This window comes from Dictyostelium discoideum (assembly GCF_000004695.1).
Source record: "Dictyostelium discoideum AX4 chromosome 2 chromosome, whole genome shotgun sequence".
NCBI classification, from domain to species: domain Eukaryota; phylum Evosea; class Eumycetozoa; order Dictyosteliales; family Dictyosteliaceae; genus Dictyostelium; species Dictyostelium discoideum.
This window is the reverse complement of record NC_007088.5, coordinates 1,524,224-1,545,436: the sequence shown is the minus strand read 5'-3', so window position 1 is coordinate 1,545,436 and position 21,213 is coordinate 1,524,224. Positions and strand designations below refer to the sequence as shown.

At 23.2% G+C, this 21,213-nt stretch overlaps 6 protein-coding genes and 1 pseudogene across 6 annotated transcripts in view; 5 read left to right on the top strand and 2 right to left on the bottom strand.

The window, feature by feature from the left end:
* Positions 1 to 887: 887 nt before the first annotated feature.
* On the bottom strand, positions 888 to 10,016 carry DDB_G0272426 (annotated as a pseudogene; the record flags this gene model as incomplete).
* Positions 10,017 to 11,076: 1,060 nt separating this feature from the next.
* DDB_G0272424 (GCN5-related N-acetyltransferase) lies at positions 11,077 to 11,535 on the bottom strand (the record flags this gene model as incomplete). The annotated part of the gene is made up of 1 exon (XM_640141.1): positions 11,077 to 11,535. One exon carries the CDS (start codon positions 11,533 to 11,535, stop codon positions 11,077 to 11,079), a length of 459 nt encoding a protein of 152 aa, XP_645233.1.
* Positions 11,536 to 11,926: 391 nt separating this feature from the next.
* gnt8 (hypothetical protein) lies at positions 11,927 to 13,246 on the top strand (the record flags this gene model as incomplete). The annotated part of the gene is made up of 1 exon (XM_640140.1): positions 11,927 to 13,246. One exon carries the CDS (start codon positions 11,927 to 11,929, stop codon positions 13,244 to 13,246), a length of 1,320 nt encoding a protein of 439 aa, XP_645232.1.
* A 735-nt stretch (positions 13,247 to 13,981) lies between these two features.
* gnt6 (hypothetical protein) lies at positions 13,982 to 15,445 on the top strand (the record flags this gene model as incomplete). The annotated part of the gene is made up of 1 exon (XM_640139.1): positions 13,982 to 15,445. One exon carries the CDS (start codon positions 13,982 to 13,984, stop codon positions 15,443 to 15,445), a length of 1,464 nt encoding a protein of 487 aa, XP_645231.1.
* Positions 15,446 to 15,951: 506 nt separating this feature from the next.
* Positions 15,952 to 17,415, top strand: gnt7 (hypothetical protein; the record flags this gene model as incomplete). Its single annotated transcript, XM_640138.1, has 1 exon — positions 15,952 to 17,415. The coding sequence occupies one exon, from the start codon at positions 15,952 to 15,954 to the stop codon at positions 17,413 to 17,415; it is 1,464 nt and encodes a 487-aa protein (XP_645230.1).
* A 951-nt stretch (positions 17,416 to 18,366) lies between these two features.
* DDB_G0272174 (hypothetical protein) lies at positions 18,367 to 20,499 on the top strand (the record flags this gene model as incomplete). Its single annotated transcript, XM_640137.1, has 3 exons — positions 18,367 to 18,424; positions 18,627 to 19,802; positions 19,889 to 20,499. 3 exons carry the CDS (start codon positions 18,367 to 18,369, stop codon positions 20,497 to 20,499), a joined length of 1,845 nt encoding a protein of 614 aa, XP_645229.1.
* Positions 20,500 to 21,193: 694 nt separating this feature from the next.
* Positions 21,194 to 21,213, top strand: part of gnt5 (hypothetical protein) — a gene marked incomplete at both ends in the record, with an annotated part of 1,332 nt that continues 1,312 nt past the window's right edge. Inside the window, one exon of the mRNA XM_640136.1 lies at positions 21,194 to 21,213. This exon is cut by the window's right edge and continues 1,312 nt beyond it. Coding sequence (XP_645228.1) covers positions 21,194 to 21,213 — 20 coding nt within the window.

The following is a 21,213-nucleotide window of genomic DNA, read 5'->3' as shown; positions in this document are numbered from 1 at the left end:
AAACAAATAATTAATTAAAAATAAATATTAAATTTAATTAATAATAATATTTAAAATAGAATAGTTTTTTTGTTTAATAGAATGAAAATAAATTATTTTATTTTTTTATTAAATGAAAATAGATTTTTCTTTTTTTTTTTTTTTTTTTTTTTTCAAAAGACACTTACAATAAAAAGTGATTGTTTATTAATCTTTGAAAGAGATTAAAATTTTTTTTTGAAGATTTAAAAAAAGTGCAATTATTAGTGTTACTTGATAAAAGATTATTTAATTTGCAGATATAAAAAAAAAAACTAACTAATAATTAAAGTGAAAGTAATTTTTTTGACGTTTGCCTCACCAGAAAAATCTTTTTTTTTTTTCTTAAAAAAAAAAATCTTATTTGCAAAAAAGATTATATTACAATAAAACAAATAAAAAATTCTTTTTTTTTTTACACCACCTTTTTTTAAAAAAAAAAAATCTTTTCAAAAAAAACGGATTCTTTTTTTTTAACACCTTTTTTTTAAAAAAACTATTATCATTTCGACCCAAAAAAAAATCTATTTAAAATCTCACACACAAAATGATATTTTGTGTTTAGAAATTGGATTATTTTAGACTGATAACAGTGTAGTTCGAATATATTATTTTTTTTAATTTTTTTTTTTTTAATTTATTATGTATAAATTAAAGACAAAAAAAAAAAAAACAGCATCTTAAGGATGTATAAAAATTAAGGCCTATCGAATTATAAACTCTTAAATAAAATGAGAACAAATATCTTAAGGAGAAGCAACAATTGCATTATCTGATTCAAAAAAAAAAAAAAAATGAAGATACGGATAATATTTTAAACATTTTAAAGTTTGTTTTTTATTTTTTAATAATATTTATTAATATTTAATTTAAAATATTTTCTTTTTAAAAGTATAACTTAAATGTTTGATTATTGAATTTTTATCAACATTATAACCATTAAATATATTATTTGAAATTAATTCATTTTTGACAACTTGATTAAAATTATACTGACCATCAACAGATAAGAAACTAAAGAAAAGTTTTTTATTTATAAAAGATGATAATGTTTTACAAGATTCATTATCATAAATATCTAATTTTTTAATGAATTGTAATGTTGAAATTTTACGCCAACCAAGATCATTTGATAATTGATTCATAATGGTACCTAAACAAATTTGATTTGTAACTAAATTAAATGTAATTAAATTATTAATTGGTGATAATGATTTGCATTGATTCCAAACATTTAATGATGAAATAATTGATGATATTGATTTGCTTGCAAATGTTACAGGTATTAAATTTAATAATTGATTCTCTAAATCTGATGGCCATGTATTCATTATATAACATGATTGTAATAATAGCATAATTACATCATTATCTCTACCAATACCTGTACTATCATCAGAGAATAAAAATGGTAATCTAATTATCATTATTGGTAATCCATGAATTTTATTTGCATTTCTTAAACGATATTCTTGAACAATTCTATTTTGTAAATATCCAGATTTAATATTATCAATTGATTCCAATGGTGGTAAATAATAATCATCATCAGTATTTGGATCTTCTTGGTATACCCCGATTGCTGATAAATGAAATAATTTCTTAATTTTATTATTGAATGAAAATTTAACAAATTGGTTTATACCTTCTAATTGTTCATTAAATTCTTCATACTTTTTATTTAAATTTCTATCAGTTGCACAATTTAAAATAATATTAACTTGATTTGATAAGTTATTATAATCTTCATTTGATATTCCAAACTGTTCTTTTGAGTAGTGACCACATACAATTTCAATTTTATTAATTTGATCATTTGTTAATTTATCAAATAATTTGTATTCTTTTAATAGTTGAATGATTGTTTTAAATCCTTCTTCTTTTGAATTGTTATTATTTAATAAACAATAAACATTTTTATAATTTCCTAAAATTATTAAATCATATAATAAATAAATACCAATAAAACTGGTTGCATCTGTTAATAATACAATATTTTCATTTTCATTATTAATATTGTTTTCATAATTTTTAATTTGATCTTCATTTAAATCTACTATTATTGAATCATCTAATTTTATTTCATTTTCCCACTTAATTGTTGAACCTATTATTTGTTTGTGTTTATTTTGATTTGATTTCTTATTATTATTATTATTTTTATAATTCGATTTTTTATTTAATTCATTTTTTACAATATTCAATAATTGATCAATTGTAATTTTTTGAATTTGAGAAATTGATAAAACATTTGGACCAAATGAAAATTGTTGATCCAAGTATGTTTTTAAATTTACAACTGTTAATGAATCTAATCCATAGTCGACCATTTTAATATCTAAATTAATCTTTGAAACTTCAATTTGTAATAACTCTGAAAATTTGTTTAAAATTTGATCTTTGATTGAAAATTCGTCATTATCATTAGATTCATCATTATTTGATTGATATTGATTGGTGTAGAAATCTAATATATATCGAAGATGATTTGGTCTTTTAGAAAATAATTTGAAATCAAAACCTACAATACATTTATTATTAAGTTGATCTTGATTTTGTAATGCTAAATCGATTGAACCTAAAACTGTACCAATTGAAATTGAATTTAAACCAGTTGAAGCTAATAGCTTTTCAACAGATTCATTTCTTGCAACATATCCACTTTGTTCAATTGGAGAATATTTTAGTGAAAAACATTGAATTCCTTTTCTTCTTAAATATTTCGAGAATGAATCAATTACTGCATTTGCACAACAATAACCACATTGTCTTGTTGAACCCATTATAGAAGTTGCTGATGCTGAAATTATATAGTTCTTTAATACCATAGCTTTTGATGTAATATAATCATATAAATTGGTTGCGCCAATTATTTTTGCACCATGTGAATCAACTAATTGTTGTAAATCAATATCTTCAGGTTCTGATTGTACTGGTACGAATGCATTATGGAATATAGTTTCAATTGGTTTTAATTCTTTATTTGATTTATATAATTCATCAATTGATTCGAATAATTGATTTTTGTTTGAAATATCAACTTGTTTAAAATGAATATTTGTTTTTAATCCTTTTTTTCTTGCTCTTCCAATTTCAATTTCTAATTCATAATTAATTGTTGATTTTGATAAAACTATTATATCTTTAATAAAACTATTATTGGTATTATTATCTTGATTTGGATAATAATATAATATCCATTTAATAATTGTTAATGATAATCCTTTTTGACCAGTAATTAATATAGTATTACCAAATGTTGTATTATTTAAATTGTATTGAGGTGATTGGAATAGATAATTATTTTCAAATGAATTATTTGATTTAATAATTATATCTTGTACTAAATCTTTTGTAGTTTGAAAATTTACAACGATTTTACCAATATGTTTTCTTTCACTAATATACTCTACTGCATTTTTAATTTCACTAACTGGATATTCAATAATTGGTAATAATTTTAATTTTCCATCTTTAATCATATTGACAACAATTTGAAGTGAGTCTTTAACTTTTGAGAAACCTAATGATACTACTTCAACAGTTGAATAACCAACGAAATATTTAAATTTATTATAATCAGTTGTTTCAGTTGTTGATAAATGGGTGATTGATAAATCAACGATACGACCACCTTGATTTAAAAGTAAAAAATTTGATTCCATAAATTCAATTGATAAAGTATTTAAAATTAAATCAACTCCATATGATAATGTACCATATTGAGTGAGTAATTTACCTTTACCTTTTTTAATTTCTTTAATTTTCTTTTTTATATCTTTAACATAGTCAATGTTTCTAGTTGAATAAATTTCAGTTATAAATGAACCATATCTATCTCTTAAAAATTGTTCTTTTTCTTTTGAACCAACTGTAACGAATAATAATGATTTAAATCCAATTGCTTTTAATATTTCAATTGCTGCTAAACCTATACCACCTGTACCTGAATGAATTAAAACAGTCTCTTCATCATTTCTTTCTAAATTTAGACCACCTTGAACCAATAATGAATAATATGATGTGATATAAACCAATGGAATTGAAGCAGCTTCGACATATGATAAACAATCTGGTTTTAATACAAATCTGTCTTGATTTGAATTTACATGTGATGCCATTGTATGAAAACAAGTACCTAATACTGAATCACCAATTTTAAATTTATTTACTTTTTTACCAATTCTAGTGATAATACCTGAACATTCGAAACCAATTTGTGGATCAGTTGAGTCACCTATTTCATTTGTTGCTTCTTTTGGTACTAAACCACGATAGATTAAATTGTCTTTAAAATTAATACCACTTGCTAAAACCTTAACTTCGACTTCATCTTCTTTTAATTCTCTTTTTGCTAATAATTTAAATTCTAATGTTTGAGGAACAATCTTTGATACTAATTGATTTGTATCTTGAATGAATGAATTTGATTTATATTTCATTTTAATATTTGATTCTAACTTTATAAATTCATAATATATTTTATTATCTCTTATAATATATTCTCTTTGTATATGTTTTAAAGGATTTGTTAATTCATTATGAAGTATTAAATCATTTAAATTAATTTCATAAATATCTGAACCATAATCAATTGCATAAATATTTAAATCTATAAATTCGGTAAAGTATTTAAATGCACCAATTACTGAAGTACCTAAATAGTTTGAACATGTATTTTCATCGTCAGCAGATGTTTGAGAATTCTTTGAAACTAATATATGTTTACATTTACATTTGGTTTTTAATAAATGTTGGTTGATTTTAATATATTCAAATGTAATTTCATTAAAATTAATTTCATTTAAATCGTTAACTGAACTAAAGAAAAGAATTAACGAACTATCTGTCAATGGATTTGCTTCAACATGTTTTTCAAATTCTTCAATTGATGTAATTCTTAAAAGACCAAAACTACCATCGTTTAGCATATCTGAAATTATATTATCTTTGTGACCTAAATTTGAATCAAATTTAATAATTTGATCATATGATGATATTAACTTTGATATATTTTGTGGAGTCGATAATACGATTTCATCAATTGTTGGTTTTTGAACAATTAATAAATATGGTTCATATGATGTTGATATGAATTCTTTAAATTTTAATTTATTAACTAATAAATTATTCCATTGTTCATTTGTTAAACTATTATTATTGTTGTTGTTTTTTGATTTAAAATTAAATGATAACCATTGTTCATATAATTCAATTTGTTTATCGACTACTTTTGATTTATAATGTGTATCCATTATAATTAAATAACCATTTGAAATTAAAATTTGATTAATATTGTTGATTGTTGAATTGAGTTGTTTATCTTTATTTAAATAATTAACACCATTAACAATAATAATATCATAATAAGATGGTTTGAAATTTTGATCTAATAAATCTTCATTTACATTAATTGTATTAAATAAAGTTTTAAATGATAATAATGTTGATTCTGGAATCATTTGTTGAATTTTATCTTTAACAGCTTGTATAAATGTTGAATCTGAATAAGTGAATTCGATACTAATTTCTGATAATGGATTCTCTTTAAATAATAAATTTATTTGATTGATAATGATTTCTGATAATAAACCAATACCACAACCAATCTCTAATATTCTAAATTTAATTTTTTCATTTAAAATTGGTTTAACTGAATTTGTTATAATATCTTTAATAATATCATTTTGTTTTATATAAGGAGTATATAATTGTTGTTCTTGTTGTTCTTTATTATTATTCACTAAAAACTTGATCAATTCATTAATTGTTTCACTATCTTTTTGATTAATTTCTAATTTATTATTTACTTCACTATTGTTACATTTGAATAAAGTATTAATATTTGATTTTAAAATTTCAAATATTGATTTTAATAAATTAATTATTCCTATATCATTTTCATCATCACTAATTTTAAAATAACTTTTAACTAATTGATCGGTTGAACTTTCATTTATTATTTCTAATGTTAAATCATTATTATTATTATTTTTAATAATTGAATATAAATAAAATAAAATTAATGATTGGTATGTATTATTATTATTATTTTCTAAAGAATTAATAATTTGATTAAATTGAATTAATGGTGAGTTTAATTGAGAATCAATTAATTGCTTTTCAATTGAATATAAATTATTATTTGGATATTCTAATTTATATTGATTATTTGTTGAATTAATTTCAGTGTAAACTGCACATGGTGTTTTAAATAGTACAGTTCCATCTGGTAACATTAATACAATTTTAGCGAAAAGTGAATCACCAACTTGAGCAATTAATCTAGAATAACAATATAAATATTGGTATTGTTCTCTTTCTATTGCTGATTTTGGAATATTATCGAAATAGAACTGACCATTCACTACCTTATCGAATAATGTTAAATTTTGATTATCTTTACCCGTTGCCATTGAATGAAAACAAGCATCAAGTATACAAACATTTAAAAATAATTGATTGTCATAACTCGATATTGGATCCTTTAATGATACTTTATAGAATCCACGACTGTCACCATATGATGCCTCTTCAATAATTTGGAATGGTCCTGTTAAATGTAATTGTAATTTTAATTTAACACCTTCATAAATATCTTTTTTTGTAATTTTTGTATAATTGCATTTTTCAATATATTTATTAATATCAACTTTTTTAGGTTGACTAATATTACCACTACTACCACTACTATGTTTGTTTATTGTAAATCTACCATAGGCAGATAATATCCATTTACCAGTTTTATTATCTTTATAATTGAATACAACTCTGTATTCATTTTTACCACTTGAATAAATGTTTGTGGTTAAACATTGTTTAACTCCTTCAAATAGTTGTAATGGTGATTTAAATTCCATACTGTTAATTGTTAAATCTTTATTTGGGAATGCTCTTAAAACATTATCAATATAACCACAACCTGGAAATAATGCTTTACCTTTTGCTGCGTGACCTTTTAAAAATCTAAATGGTTCTTCTGCAATATCAATTAATGATGTATATGATATAAATGGTGATTGTTCATTACGAATACCTAATTGATTAGTTGAAAAACCATTCTTTTTATAATTTGATGATGATTGTGATTGAGTGAAATAAATTCCATCATCAAATTTATAATGTGGTAAATAATAAGATGCTTTTTTAAATTCAATAGTTTCATTTCTGCTTGGTTCATTTAATTGACTTTTAAAATTAACATTATTAAAACCATTACAATATAATTCTGAAATTGATTTTAATATTTGATTCATTTCATTTTGTTGATTTTGATTTTGATTCTTTTTATTTCTTGTTAATGATGATAGAACTGATATTGATTGTTGTTGAAAGTAATCTGATGTTGTTGTCGTTGTTACTGCTATCATCTCTTTTAAATAATGTGATAATGTTGGATGAGGTGATAATTCTAAAAATTGAATATTTTTACCAAGATTATTTGTTTCAATGTATTTGAAAATGTTTTCAATTGCTTTTTCAAATAATACTGCATTTCTTATATTATCATAAATATATTGAGAATTGAATTGATTGTCTTGGTCAAGTTCGAATAATTCACCTGTTACTGTACTAAATATTGGAATGTTTGGTTTGTTTGATTTAATATTACTGGTTGATTCTAAAACCTGATCATTAATTAATTCTTGTTTTGATGAATGGTATGGTGATGGTGATCCTAATAAAAATGAAAATATTTGTTTTTCTTTTAATGAATTTGATATTTTTTCTAATTCAATTTCATCACCACAAACAACAATTGATGATGGTGAATTGTAACAACAAATTTCGATATTTGAATATTTTAATGATGATGAAAATTGATCTTTAAATTGTTTTTCATTTAATCCAATTGCTAACATTTTACCTAATCCAACTGTTTGTTTTTGAAGTACACTTCTTTTGTAAATGATTTCACAAGCTGTTTCTAAGTTAATCATACCTGAACAATAGGCTGCTGATATTTCACCAATTGAATGACCTACGATGATTGTTGGTATAATACCCCAATGTTTATATAATTCAAATAATGATATTTGAATCATTAAAATTGATGATTGTGCCGTTGTTGGTTCATTAATGCTAATTTTATCATCATCTTGGATTGATCTTAATTTTGATAGAATTGAGTATTTAAAATGTTTTTCAAGTATTGAATCGATTAAATCCATTGTTTCTTTGAATTTTGGTGAATTTTTATAAAGTTGATTGCCCATTTTATTCCATTGAGGTCCTTGGCCACAAAATACATACACTAGAATATTATCTTGATCATTTTGGTTATTACCGTCCCCTGCAGATTTTACAATATTACCAGACATGTTACCTTTGGTTGATATGATTTGAGTATTTGAATTTAAATCATTCCAATCATTTGCAAAAATAACTGATCTTTGGATTAATGTTGTTGATTTTGAATAAACTTGATTATAATAAAATCTTTAAATGGTAAATTCTTTGATAATTCTGATGAATTATTAATTAAATCTTCTTTAATATCATCTAATGATTTTTTGGAATTTGCTGAAATTGGTATTAAATATTTAATATCATTTTGATGCGATAATGTTGATGATGTAGATGGTGATGCCTCATTAGATTGGTTTGTATATTCACTTAATAGCAAACAAACATTTGAACCAGTAATACCAAAACTATTGATTGCAATTGATACTTGTTTGTTTTGTGGGAATGGTGTATTCTCTGTACATACTTTAACTTTCCATTCTTCAAATTTAATGTCACCATTTGGTTTATTAAAATGAATGTTTTTAATAAACTGACGATGTTTAAACATTAAACAAATTTTCATTAATGATGCAACACCCGATGCTGGTTCTAAATGACCAATATTTGATTTAATTGAGCCAATTAATAATGGATTTGAACTTGATTTGACAGACTTAAAAATATCTGAAACTGCTTCTACTTCAATCGGATCGCCTGTTGGTGTACCAGTACCATGTAATTCAAAGAAATCAATATCAGATGGTCCAATGGATCCATTTGTTGATTCAAATGCCTTAATGATATTATTTGATTGTGCAGATTTTGATGGTTTCATAAAATTACCTTTATTTAATGTACCATCAACATTTGAATTACCACCACGAATGATTGAATAAATTTGATCACCATCATTGATTGCCATCGATAACTTTTTTAATATTAACACTGCAACACCTTCGGCACGTACAAAACCATCAGCTGATTCATCGAATGCTTTACATCTACCACTTTTACCAATGATATTAATAGTTGTAAATCCTCTACTAATATTTGGATTGAATATAAAATTACAACCCGATACGATTGAATAATTACATTCGCCATCAATAATTGATTTGTAACCTAATAAACATGCATTTAATGAACCTTTTTTTTTAAAAAATATATATATATATAAATATTAGACCCTTTCCTTTTTAAAAAAGAAAAAAAAAAAAGAAATACTTACTTGAACATGCAGTATCGACAGTTAATGATGGACCTCGAAAATCAAAACAATATGATATTCTATTTGCAATACTACCAGTTGTTGAATTGAAAACATTAAAGTTTGGCTTTTCATAATTCTCTGCCATTGATGTTGAATAATCAGAAGAAGATGCTCCAACGAATACACTTGTATATGTACCACGTAATGATAATGGATCAATTCCAGCATCTTCAAAAGCTTCCCATGTTGATTTTAATAATAGTTTTTGTTGTGGATCAATTTGTTTAGCTTCGGCAGGATTAATACCAAAATGAATTGGATCAAAGGACTCCCAATCCTCCAACTCTACTAAACCGGCATCTTTACAATGAATTTCACCTAAATCTTTAAAAGAATCTGACCATCTATCAGATGTTTCAACGATACCATCAAATCCATTCAATAAATTTTGCCATAATTCTGTTCCACGATTACTATTACCTGGTAACCTAAAGCCAATACCAATAATTGCAACATCTCTGTCACTATATTGATCATTATTATTTAATTTAATATTCATTATATATATATGTAGAAAAAAAAAAAATTATTAGCGTTTTATTCTTCCAGAAAATTTTCTTTTATTTTTTTAAAAATGGAAATTGGTGGATGAAAATGGAGTGTGGATGAAAAATATTTTAAAAAATAAAAAAAAAAAAAAAAGAAAAAAGTTATGTTATAATTTATTCTTTAATTGATGCGAATGATTTTATTATTGATTGGTGATAGTTTTTCTGTGTAAATTATTAAAACTTTTCAATATTTAAATACTGGTTATTGAGTAAGCGAAAATATATATATAAAATAATGATTTAAAAAAAAAAACAAAACCAATTTATATACAAATTTAATTATTTAGCGGTTATTATTTTCATTATTAATATTCTTTTTTATTATTTTTGGTGTAAAATTATTTTTTTTGGTTTGTTTTTGTGATGATTTAAAATAAAAAAAATTAACACCCTCATTTACTAGTAAATGAGGGTGTTAATTTTTTTTATGATATGAAATATGGTGTTAGGTGGTTAAATTTTTTATTTTCATTATTATTGTTTTTGTTTGAGGGGATACTTTTTTTTTTTTTTTTTTTTTTATTTATATAATTTATAGATTTGTAGTAAAAAATTAATATGTTTTTGGAATTGTGGTTGGCAAATATTTTTTTTCAGAAAAACAAGTTAAGCAAGATTTTAAATTTTTTTTTTTTCTTTTAAATTTTTACCTGCATACCACACTTTGCTTGAACTTTTTTTTTTTTTTTTGGTTTTTATTAATATAATTTATAGATTTGTGATTGGAGAATTTTTTTTTTCAAAAAAAAAAAAAAAAAAGAATTATAAATCATATTTTAATAACTAATGATATTGTTAAAATTGATATGAGAAAAAAAGACAAAAAAAAAAAAAGGGTGGTTCTTGTGGAACGCTTTTTTTTTTTTTTTGAAAATTTTTTTTTTTTTTATCCAGACATGCACCACACTAAATTCAAATGTTTGTAGAAAAGTTAAGCAGAATTTTTGAAAAAAAAAAAAAGAATAATATTAATAATAATAAAAATAATAATATTTTAATAAAATAAATTTAAAATAATAATTCCATTTTTAAATCTGATTCTATATATTTATTATTATTTAATGGTATTTCAATGAATCCGAATTTTTTATACAATCCAATTGCTTTTGTTAATTTTTGATTTGTATATAAAATAACTTTAGTTGCACCTTGTTGTTTAGCAACATTTAAACAGTGTTCCATTAAATGTTGACCTAATTTTAAACCTTGATATTTTTCAGTGACTGCTAATTTTGCTAATTCAAAAGTTTTATCATCAACTTGTATTAAAGAGACAGTTCCTACAGTTTCATTATGTTCACCGTGTTGTGCCATAAATATATGACCACCACCATCTAAAATAAAACTCTTTGGATTATTCAACATCTCTTCATCGATTGGTTCAATTGAAACATATTTTTCTAACCATTCATATGAAAGTTTTTTAAGATCTTTTTGATGACACTCTTGATAATTAATAATTTTCATTTGAACACGTCTTTTTTATTTGAATTTTCTTTAGAAAACTAAAACTAAAAAAAAAAAAAAAAAAAAAAAAAAAAAAAAAAAAAACATTTACGTCAGTATTAAATTTTTACGGTTTATTTTTGTTTAATTTTAATTTTAATTTTTTTTTTATTTTTTTTTTTTTTTTAATACCAACTTTTTCTTTTTTTTAAAAATATCTGGTAATTATTTGTGTGAAAAAACAAAATGGTTAATTTCGGATAGTCGATCGGTTGAATATTTTTTTTTTTTTTTTTTTTTTTTTTTTTTTTTTTTTTTTTTCTAATCCAATTTTTTTTTTTTTTTATTAATATCTAAATTAATAGAACACTAATGAAATATATAATTGTAATAAATAAATAAATAAATAAATATGAATCGTACTAGAATTTGGTTATTAGTTTTTATAGGTTTAGGTATATTAACCTTAATGATATATTTTATTCCAAGCATAAATCAAATTGTATATAGTAGTGGAATAAGTTATTATAGACCTAAATCAAAATTTTCAATAGCAGATATAGATTATGAAGCAAAAGGAAAGAATTTTACATATGATATGAATAACTTCCCATGGGAAGAATTTAAAGCAGCAGCAAGAACTGGTAAAACAGACAATACAGATAAATATTCACAAATGTTGATTTTAACATTATCAACCTACTTAATTGAACCACCTTTAGTACCAATAGATGAATCATGTCAACCTGAACCATTACCACCTATCGACGATTCAGTATGCACATCAAAATATTCAAGAGTGTTTTCAGGTAAACGTGATAAACCTGTTAAAATCGGACACATGGTACAAATTGGTTTCGATGTTGATGTTTTAGAAATTCATTTAAATGAGTTATACGATGTCGTTGACCATTTCTTTATAATAGAGTCAACAGTAACACATTATCATAAAATGTTGAAACCATTAATTTGGGAACATGTTAAATTTCAAGATAGATTTTTAAAATTCAAGGATAAAGTGGTGCATTTAGTTTTGGATGATACTGATGAAGAGAATGGTAAAGGTTTATTCGATGCAGAAAGTTATCAGGAAACTCGTCGTTGGCAAAAGTTTTTAGATTGGAATAAAAGAACAAATCTATATAGTGATGAGGATATTATCGGGTTTGGCGATACCGATGAAATCAGTGCAAGAATTAATTTACATTTATTAAAGAATTGTCAATTAAAATCAGGTGTTGATATGGTTGATATTGGTATTTGGTTCCCATATGGTCCAATTAATCAAGTTTTCAATCCAGATTTCCCAGTACCAAGTAATCCATACACACTCGGTGATCCAACTTATTATACAATAAAAAAAGCAAAATCAACAACTAAAGCACCATCTAGAAATCGTGGTACTTCAGGTCACTATATGTTGGGTGGAATGCATATGACTCATTATGGTTATTTACCATTCCAAATGGTGAAATATTTATCATGTACTGAATGTGGTATAACAAGAGAGGATCAAATTACCTTATTTTCAAATGATATTGGAAAAGGTGATATTCAAAAATTAGAACTTCGTCTATTAGAAACAAAATCTGATCATGCTCATAGAATTCGTCAATTAAGTAGTATGGATGATTTCTTTAAAAAAGAAGTTGCAATTTTACCATGGTTTTATAATTGTAATCGTAATCGTTACCCTGTTTGGGAAAGAAAAAATGATCCAAGATTATTTTAAAATTTAATAAAAATTAATAAAATAAAAATACAACTCTTTTTTTTTTTTTAAAAAAAAAAAAAAAAAAAAAAAAAAAAAAATTGTTTAACAAAAGGATTTGACCCATTTTTTTTGTTTTTTTTCCTTTTTTGTTAGTGTTTGGACCAAATAGTACAATTATGAAACACCAAATAATACAATTATGAAACACCAAATAACACAATAATGAGACACCAAAAAAAAAAAAAAGATTATTAAAAGTAAAAAAAAATAAAAAATAAAAAATAAAAATAATGTTATTTTTAATTTATTTTTTTTTTTTTTTTTATTTTTAATTTTAATTTTTTTTTTTTTTTTTTTTTTCTTGTTTTAAATTTTAATTTTTTTTTTTTTTTTTTTTTTTTTTTTTTTATTCAACGAATTTATCAAAACACTGTGTCAGCACACCCAACAGATCGATATTTGGTTTAATTTTTTTTTTTTTATTCATTTTTTTTTTTTAAAGTTTTTTTTTTATTTTTAATTTTTTTTTTTTTTTTTTCACAAATTTTTTTTTTTTTTTTTTTTTTTTATCAATGGTCCCACTATTCGCACACTAATATTTTTGATTTTCAAACCACCTTGCACAAATTTTAAAAAAACCAACAAATTAATTTTTGGACTGGAAAAAAAAAAAAAAAAAAGCTAGTAAATCATAAATAGAATAAAAAAATATATGTATATATATGTGTAAAATAATTTTATAAAATAATAAAAATGAACCAAGCACGTGTTTGGATTTTAGTCTTCATTAGTCTAATAATTATGACAATGATAGTATTTTTATTACCAAATTTTGCTCAATCGATAAATGGTGTTCAACAACCAACAGTATATCATACACCAAAACCTACAATTTCACCAACTCCAACTCAAACTCAAACTCATACACCAACTCAAACTCAAACTCAAACACCAACTCAAACACCAACTCAAACACCAACTCAAACACCAACTCAAACACCAACTCAAACACCAACTCAAACTCAAACACCATCGAAATTTTCAGTTGGAGAATTAGATTTTGAAACTGAAAGAAATTTCAAACATGATATGGTTAAATTCCCATGGGAAGATTTTAAAGCAGCAGCAAGAACTGGTAAAACTGAAAATACAGATAAATATTCACAAATGTTGATTTTAACATTGGCAAAATATTTAATTGAACCACCATTAGTACCAATTAATGAATCATGTAAACCTGAACCATTACCAACTCCTAGTGATGATGTTTGTGGGAAATATCCAGAGGTATTCTCAGGTAAACGTGATAAACCTGTTAAAATTGCACATATGGTACAAATTGGTTTCGATATTGATGTTTTAGAAGTTCATTTAAATGAACTATACGATATTGTAGATCATTTCTTCATTCTCGAATCAACAGTAACACATTATCATAGGATGAAAAAACCATTGATTTGGGAACATGTTAAATTTCAAGATCGTTTCATTAAATTTCAAGATAAAGTGGTGCATTTAGTGTTGGATGATACTGATGAAGAGAATGGTAAAGATTTATTCGCTGCAGAGGGGTATCAGGAAACCCGTCGTTGGCAAAAGTTTTTAGATTGGAATAAGAGAACAAATCTATATAGTGATAATGATGTCATTGGATTTGGCGATACCGATGAAATCAGTGCAAGAATTAATTTACATTATTTAAAGAATTGTCAAATTAGAGATGGCATCAATGCTATTGATATTGGTATTTGGTTCCCGTACGGCCCAATTGACCAAGTCTTCAATCCAGATTTCCCTGTTAGAGGTCACTCATATACACTCGGTGATCCAACTTATTACACAATTAAAGGAGCAATTCAAAATGGTAAACCATCTAGAAATCGTGGTAAATCAGGTTACTATATGTTGGGTGGAATGCACATGACTCATTATGGTTATTTACCATTCCAAATGGTTAAATATTTATCATGTACTGAATGTGGTATAACAAGAGAGGATCAAATTACCTTGTTTTCAAGTGATATTGGAAAAGGAAATATTCAAGAATTAGAATCTCGTCTATTAGAAACAAAATCTGATCATGCTAATAGAATTTCAAAATTAAGTAATATGGATGATTTCTTTAAAAAAGAAGTTGCAATTTTACCATGGTTTTATAATTGTAATCGTAATCGTTACCCTGTTTGGGAAAGAAAAAATGATCCAAGATTATTTTAAAATTTAATAATAATCTAATAATATAAAAAAAAAAAAAGAAAAGAAAAAAAAAAAAAAAAAAAAAGAAAAAAAGAAAAAATTTTTAATTGGAAATAAGCGTTAAATTATTAATAATTGTCAAAACTTGTTAACTAATAAATGTAAAACTAATAAATATATAAACCAAAACCAATGTGCTTGTTTTTAGTTTTTTTTTTTTAATTATTTGGTTTTAGGTTTTTTTTATTTAATTTTTTTTTTTTTTTTTTTTTTCAGATTTTTTTTTTTGACAACTTGGCAAAATTTACAGTGCACAAAAAAAAAAAAAACAGTTGGGCGAAATAAAAAAAAGTTTGAAAAAAAGGTTGAAAAAAAGTGTTTAAAATTTCTCACATAAAAAATAATTTCATTAAAAATAAATAGGTATATATTAAAATAATAATAATAATAATAATAATATAATAATAATAATAAATTAAAAAAAAAAAAACAAACTTTATAAATTGTGTAATATTAAGAAAAGAAAAATGTTAAACAGTACACGTCTGTGGGTTTTTGTTTTAGTTGGCATTACTATTTTAGCATCTATTGTATATTTATTACCAAGTTACAGTCAACCCACAAACAATTATTCAAAAACAGATATAATTCATACACCAACACCAACACAAACACAAATACAAACCCAAACACCAACAGAAACTCCAACAGAAACTCCAACAGAAACTCCAACAGAAACTCCAACAGAAACTCAAACACCAAAACCAACAACAACACCAGCACTAACAACAACACCAGAACAAACAAAAAAAATTATAGTTGGAGATTTAGGTCATGAAAGAGATTTCCCACTTGATATGAAAAACTTCCCATGGGAGGAATTTAAAGCAGCAGCAAGAACTGGTAAAACTGAAAATACAGATAAATATTCACAAATGTTGATTTTAACATTAGCAAAATATTTGATTGAGCCACCATTAGTACCAATTAATGAATCATGTAAACCTGAACCATTACCAACTCCTAGTGATGATGTTTGTGGGAAATATCCAGAGGTATTCTCAGGTAAACGTGATAAACCTGTTAAAATCGGACACTTGGTACAAATTGGTTTCGATGTTGATGTTTTAGAAATTCATTTAAATGAGTTATACGATATTGTAGATCATTTCTTTATAATAGAGTCAACAGTAACACATTATCATAGGATGTTGAAACCATTGATTTGGGAACATGTTAAATTTCAAGATCGTTTCATTAAATTTCAAGATAAAGTGGTGCATTTGATTTTAGATGATACTGATGAAGAGAATGGTAAAGATATGTTTGATGCTGAAAGGTATCAGGAAACCCGTCGTTGGGAGAAATTCTTAGACTGGAATAAAAGAACGAATCTATATGGTGATGAGGACATTATCGGGTTTGGCGATACCGATGAGATCAGTGCAAGAATTAATTTACATTTATTAAAGAATTGTCAAATTAAAGATATCTATGCTGTAGATATTGGCGTTTGGTTCCCGTACGGTCCAATTGACCAAGTCTTCAGACCGGGTTACCCAGTACCAGGCAATCCATACACACTCGGTGATCCAACTTATTACACATTGAAAAAGGCAAAAGCAAAACCAAAATCTGACCCACCATCTAGAAATCGTGGTACCTCAGGTCACTATATGTTGGGTGGAATGCATATGTCTCATTATGGTTATTTACCATTCCAAATGGTGAAATATTTATCATGTACTGAATGTGGTATAACAAGAGAGGATCAAATTACAAATTTTTCAGATGATATTCTAAATGGTAAAATCCAAGAATTAGAACTTCGTCTAGGAAAAACAAAATCTGATCATGTTCATAAAATTTCAAAATTAAGTAGTATGGATGATTTCTTTAAAAAAGAAGTCGCAATTTTACCATGGTTTTATAATTGTAATCGTAATCGTTACCCTGTTTGGGAAAGAAAAAATGATCCAAGATTATTTTAAAATTTTAAATCCAAGCAACAGTTTTAGAATTATATTTAATTTTTTTTTTTTTTTAAATTTTTTTTAATTTTTCTTTAAATTTTCAAATAAAAAAAAAAAATTATGACCAAAATAGTGTATTAATAAAAAAAAAAGATTTTAAAAAAAAAAAAAAGGTGGAAAAATGAGAAAAATAAAAAGAATAAATATTTCTTTTTTTTTTTTTTTTTTTTTTTTTTTATGTCATTTGACAAATTCTTTTTCTTTTTTTATTTTTAAAAGTAAAGAATAAAAATAACCAAATTTTCAATCAAAAAAAAAAATCAACTTGAACCAGATATTTTTTTTTTTTTTCAAAATTTTCACATAACCTCTTTTTTCATTATGCGAATAATTAATTTTTAATTTTTTTAATGTTTCAATTCAATTTATTTATTATTATTATTATTATTATTTTTTTAGTTAATAAAGATATAATTTTACATTTACAAAACTAAATAAAATAAATTTGGGAATATATGTGTAAAAAAAAAAATATATATATTTTTTTCAAATTACCAGTTCCAATTCAAATTTCTTTTTTTTTTTTTTTTTAATTTTAAAATGTCATCATGGCGAAAAAAAAAAAAAAATTTTTTTTTTGACAGACTGACAAGGCATGCACGATTAAAAGAATTAAAATTTTAATGCACGAAAATAAAAAAATAATTAAAAAAAATAATATTTTATAAAAAAAACGGAAAAAAAAAAATCTAAAAAAAGAGTTCTTTACATTTTGGATTTTTTGTACATCCTTTGGCACCAAAATTTTTAACTACTTTTTAATTTAATTTTTTTTTATTATTATTATTTTTATTTTTTTTCTTCCTTTCGCAGAAATTTTTTTTTTTTTTATTTATCTAGGACTTCCTCTAACCTTTTTTTTTCATAAAGGTTTTTTTTTTATATTTTATATTTTTTTTATATTTTTATATGGATAATTTTAATAATAATAATAATAATAATAATAACTTTTTAAAGCGAAATTCTTGTAAATGTCAATACAGAATAATATATATATGCAAAACTATAAATATTAATTATAATAATTAAAAAAAAAAAACTTATTTATTAAAAAAAAAAAAAAAAAAAAAAAAAAAAAAAAAAATGATTAGGATCCATTTTTTAAAAATTGAAATTTAAATTTTTGTTGTATCAATTTGTATTTTTGTCAACATTAATATTAAATAAAGTTTCATTTGATTTAAATGAAAATATTGTCCATATTCCTTCCAAAACCTCTGCACCAATTATTTCAAAGAGTAGCGAATTGTTCACTCCTAAAAAGAAAGTGGTTGTTTTAGAAAGAGAAATAATCAAAGAAGTTATCAAAGAAGTTTGTAATAATAATAAAATTGAAATTATTGAACAACCAAATTCTCAATCATCAATAAATAATAATTTAAATAATAATAATAATAATTTAAATAATTATTATAATAATAATAATAATAATAATAATAATAATAATAATAATAATAATAATAATAATAATAATATTAATAATAATAATAATAATAATAATAATATTAATAATAATAATAATAATAATAATAATAATAATAATAATAATAATAATAATAATAATAATAATAATAATCCAAAAAATGAAACAATTGAAAATTATCAAGGATTTAAGGATAAATTATCAATGATTAATTATTTTCTTACATATCAATATTATTATAGTTTTGAAGATTATAATAATATTCAATATTCAGATAAGAGTAAATATGATTTATCAAAATATAAATTACCAGAATTGGTTAAACTTCAAAGTGATTATAGACCCACTATTAAAGAAACTACAGAGATGATTGAAAAACTTAGAGAGGATTTCAATAGACCAAAAGTTTCACAAAATACAACAATTCAAACCATAAATAACTCTACAAAGAGTGGTAATCAAACAAATCCGGCAACTCCAACTGAAATTCCATTTGATACATTTTTAGAATTGGGTTTAGATAAAGAGGATTTAAAAAAAATAAAAGAATTTAATAGACTTAAACAAAATAATAATAATAATGGTAATAATAATAGAGTGGTAGCAACTAAACCACCACCACCAATTACAAATTTTAATTATACAGATGAATATTATAAATTATCAATGAAAATTGTTAGAGCAGAAATATGGTCAAGCTTTTATTCAAACTATTGGAGAGATAAAAATTTTTTAAAATTTTCATTAGATAAAGGAATTCAATTTCAAGCACCAAAACTTTCTTTACCTTTAAATATATCATCTCCACTCTTAACAAAACCATATTTATTTTTACATTTGCCAAAAGTTGGAGGTACATCAATGCAAAACCACTTTAGAAAGCAATTTGGAGCAGCTGCTGTACAACAATGGGTTTTTCCAGGTAAGTTTTAAATTAAAAAAATAAAATACAAAAAATAAAATCATTTATTAAAATTAATTTTAATAAATAATTTTTTAATAAAATAGGTCCTAAAGAAATTATAAATGTGCAAAATGCAAAAACTATAGTATTGGGTCATTTTGGATATGGTATTCATACTGTTTTAAGAGAGGATGCACAAAAAACATATAGTTATCTCACAATGTTAAGAGATCCAGTTGATAGAGTTATCAGTCATTATTTCTATCATAAAGCTACAAAATTTGATGAAGAATATGCTGTTGCACATGATACTTCATTGGAGGAATGGTTAGAAATATCACCACGTGGTAATAATGAAATGGTAAGACATTTATCAGGTACAAACGAAGAATTTTCCCCATCCAATGAAACTTTAAATATGGCAATGTATAATTTAAGATCAATGAAATTCGTTGGTATTACAGAGAGATTTGATGAAACTTTGGCACTTTTACATTTTTATATTGGTTTAGAAAACCCAATAAATTCAGATAAAAAAAATGTGGCTCGTAAAAAACCATCAGATGTATCTCAAGAAACTATTGAAAAAATAAAAGAAAAAAATTGGATGGATATTTTATTATATGAAGAATCTTTGAAAATGTTTGAAAGACAAATTAATATAGTTGGAAGAGATAATCTTGATAAACAGTTAAATAAAATTTTAAGAAAATAAAATATAATAAATAAATAAATAAAAAATAAAAAAAAATAAAAAAAAAACAATAATCGTTTAAGATGTATGAAATGGTTTGATAAAAAAAAAACAACAATCGTTTAAGATGTATGAAATGGTTTGAAAAAAAAAAAAAAAAAACAATAGCAATAATTTTTGAATGCCTCTTGGTGAAAACCACCCTTTCGAATTTTAAAGTCACTTTCAAAAGACACTTGGACCAGTTTTCAAAGAACTCGTTCGATTTTTTATTTTTTATTTATTTTTTTTTTTTTGAATTTCATAAAAAAAAAAAAAGAAAAAAAAAAAAAAAATTCCCCCTCATCATCAAGATATTTTGGATTTTTAATTTGTTTTTTTTTTTTTTTTTGGTGAATAGTTGAAGGAGAAATAAAAAAAAAAAAGAAAAAAAAAAAGAAAAAAAAAAAGTGTTTTTTTGTTTTATGAAATTTAGTGTGAATGTTTTTCTTGCAAATTGGAAAAAAAATTTTTTTTAATCATTTAAAAAATTAAATAAATAAAAAAAATTGGAAATAGTCCGATTGTTTTAGTGTGGTAAAATTTTTGGTTTTTTAAAAATCTCGGTATCTATATATATATATATAAATAGCATTTTTTTTAAATTTTAATTATTTTTTATGAAAAAAAAAAAAAAAAAATAAAAATAAAAAGAAAAAAAAAAAAAAAAAATATAATGAACAACACAATTGCAAG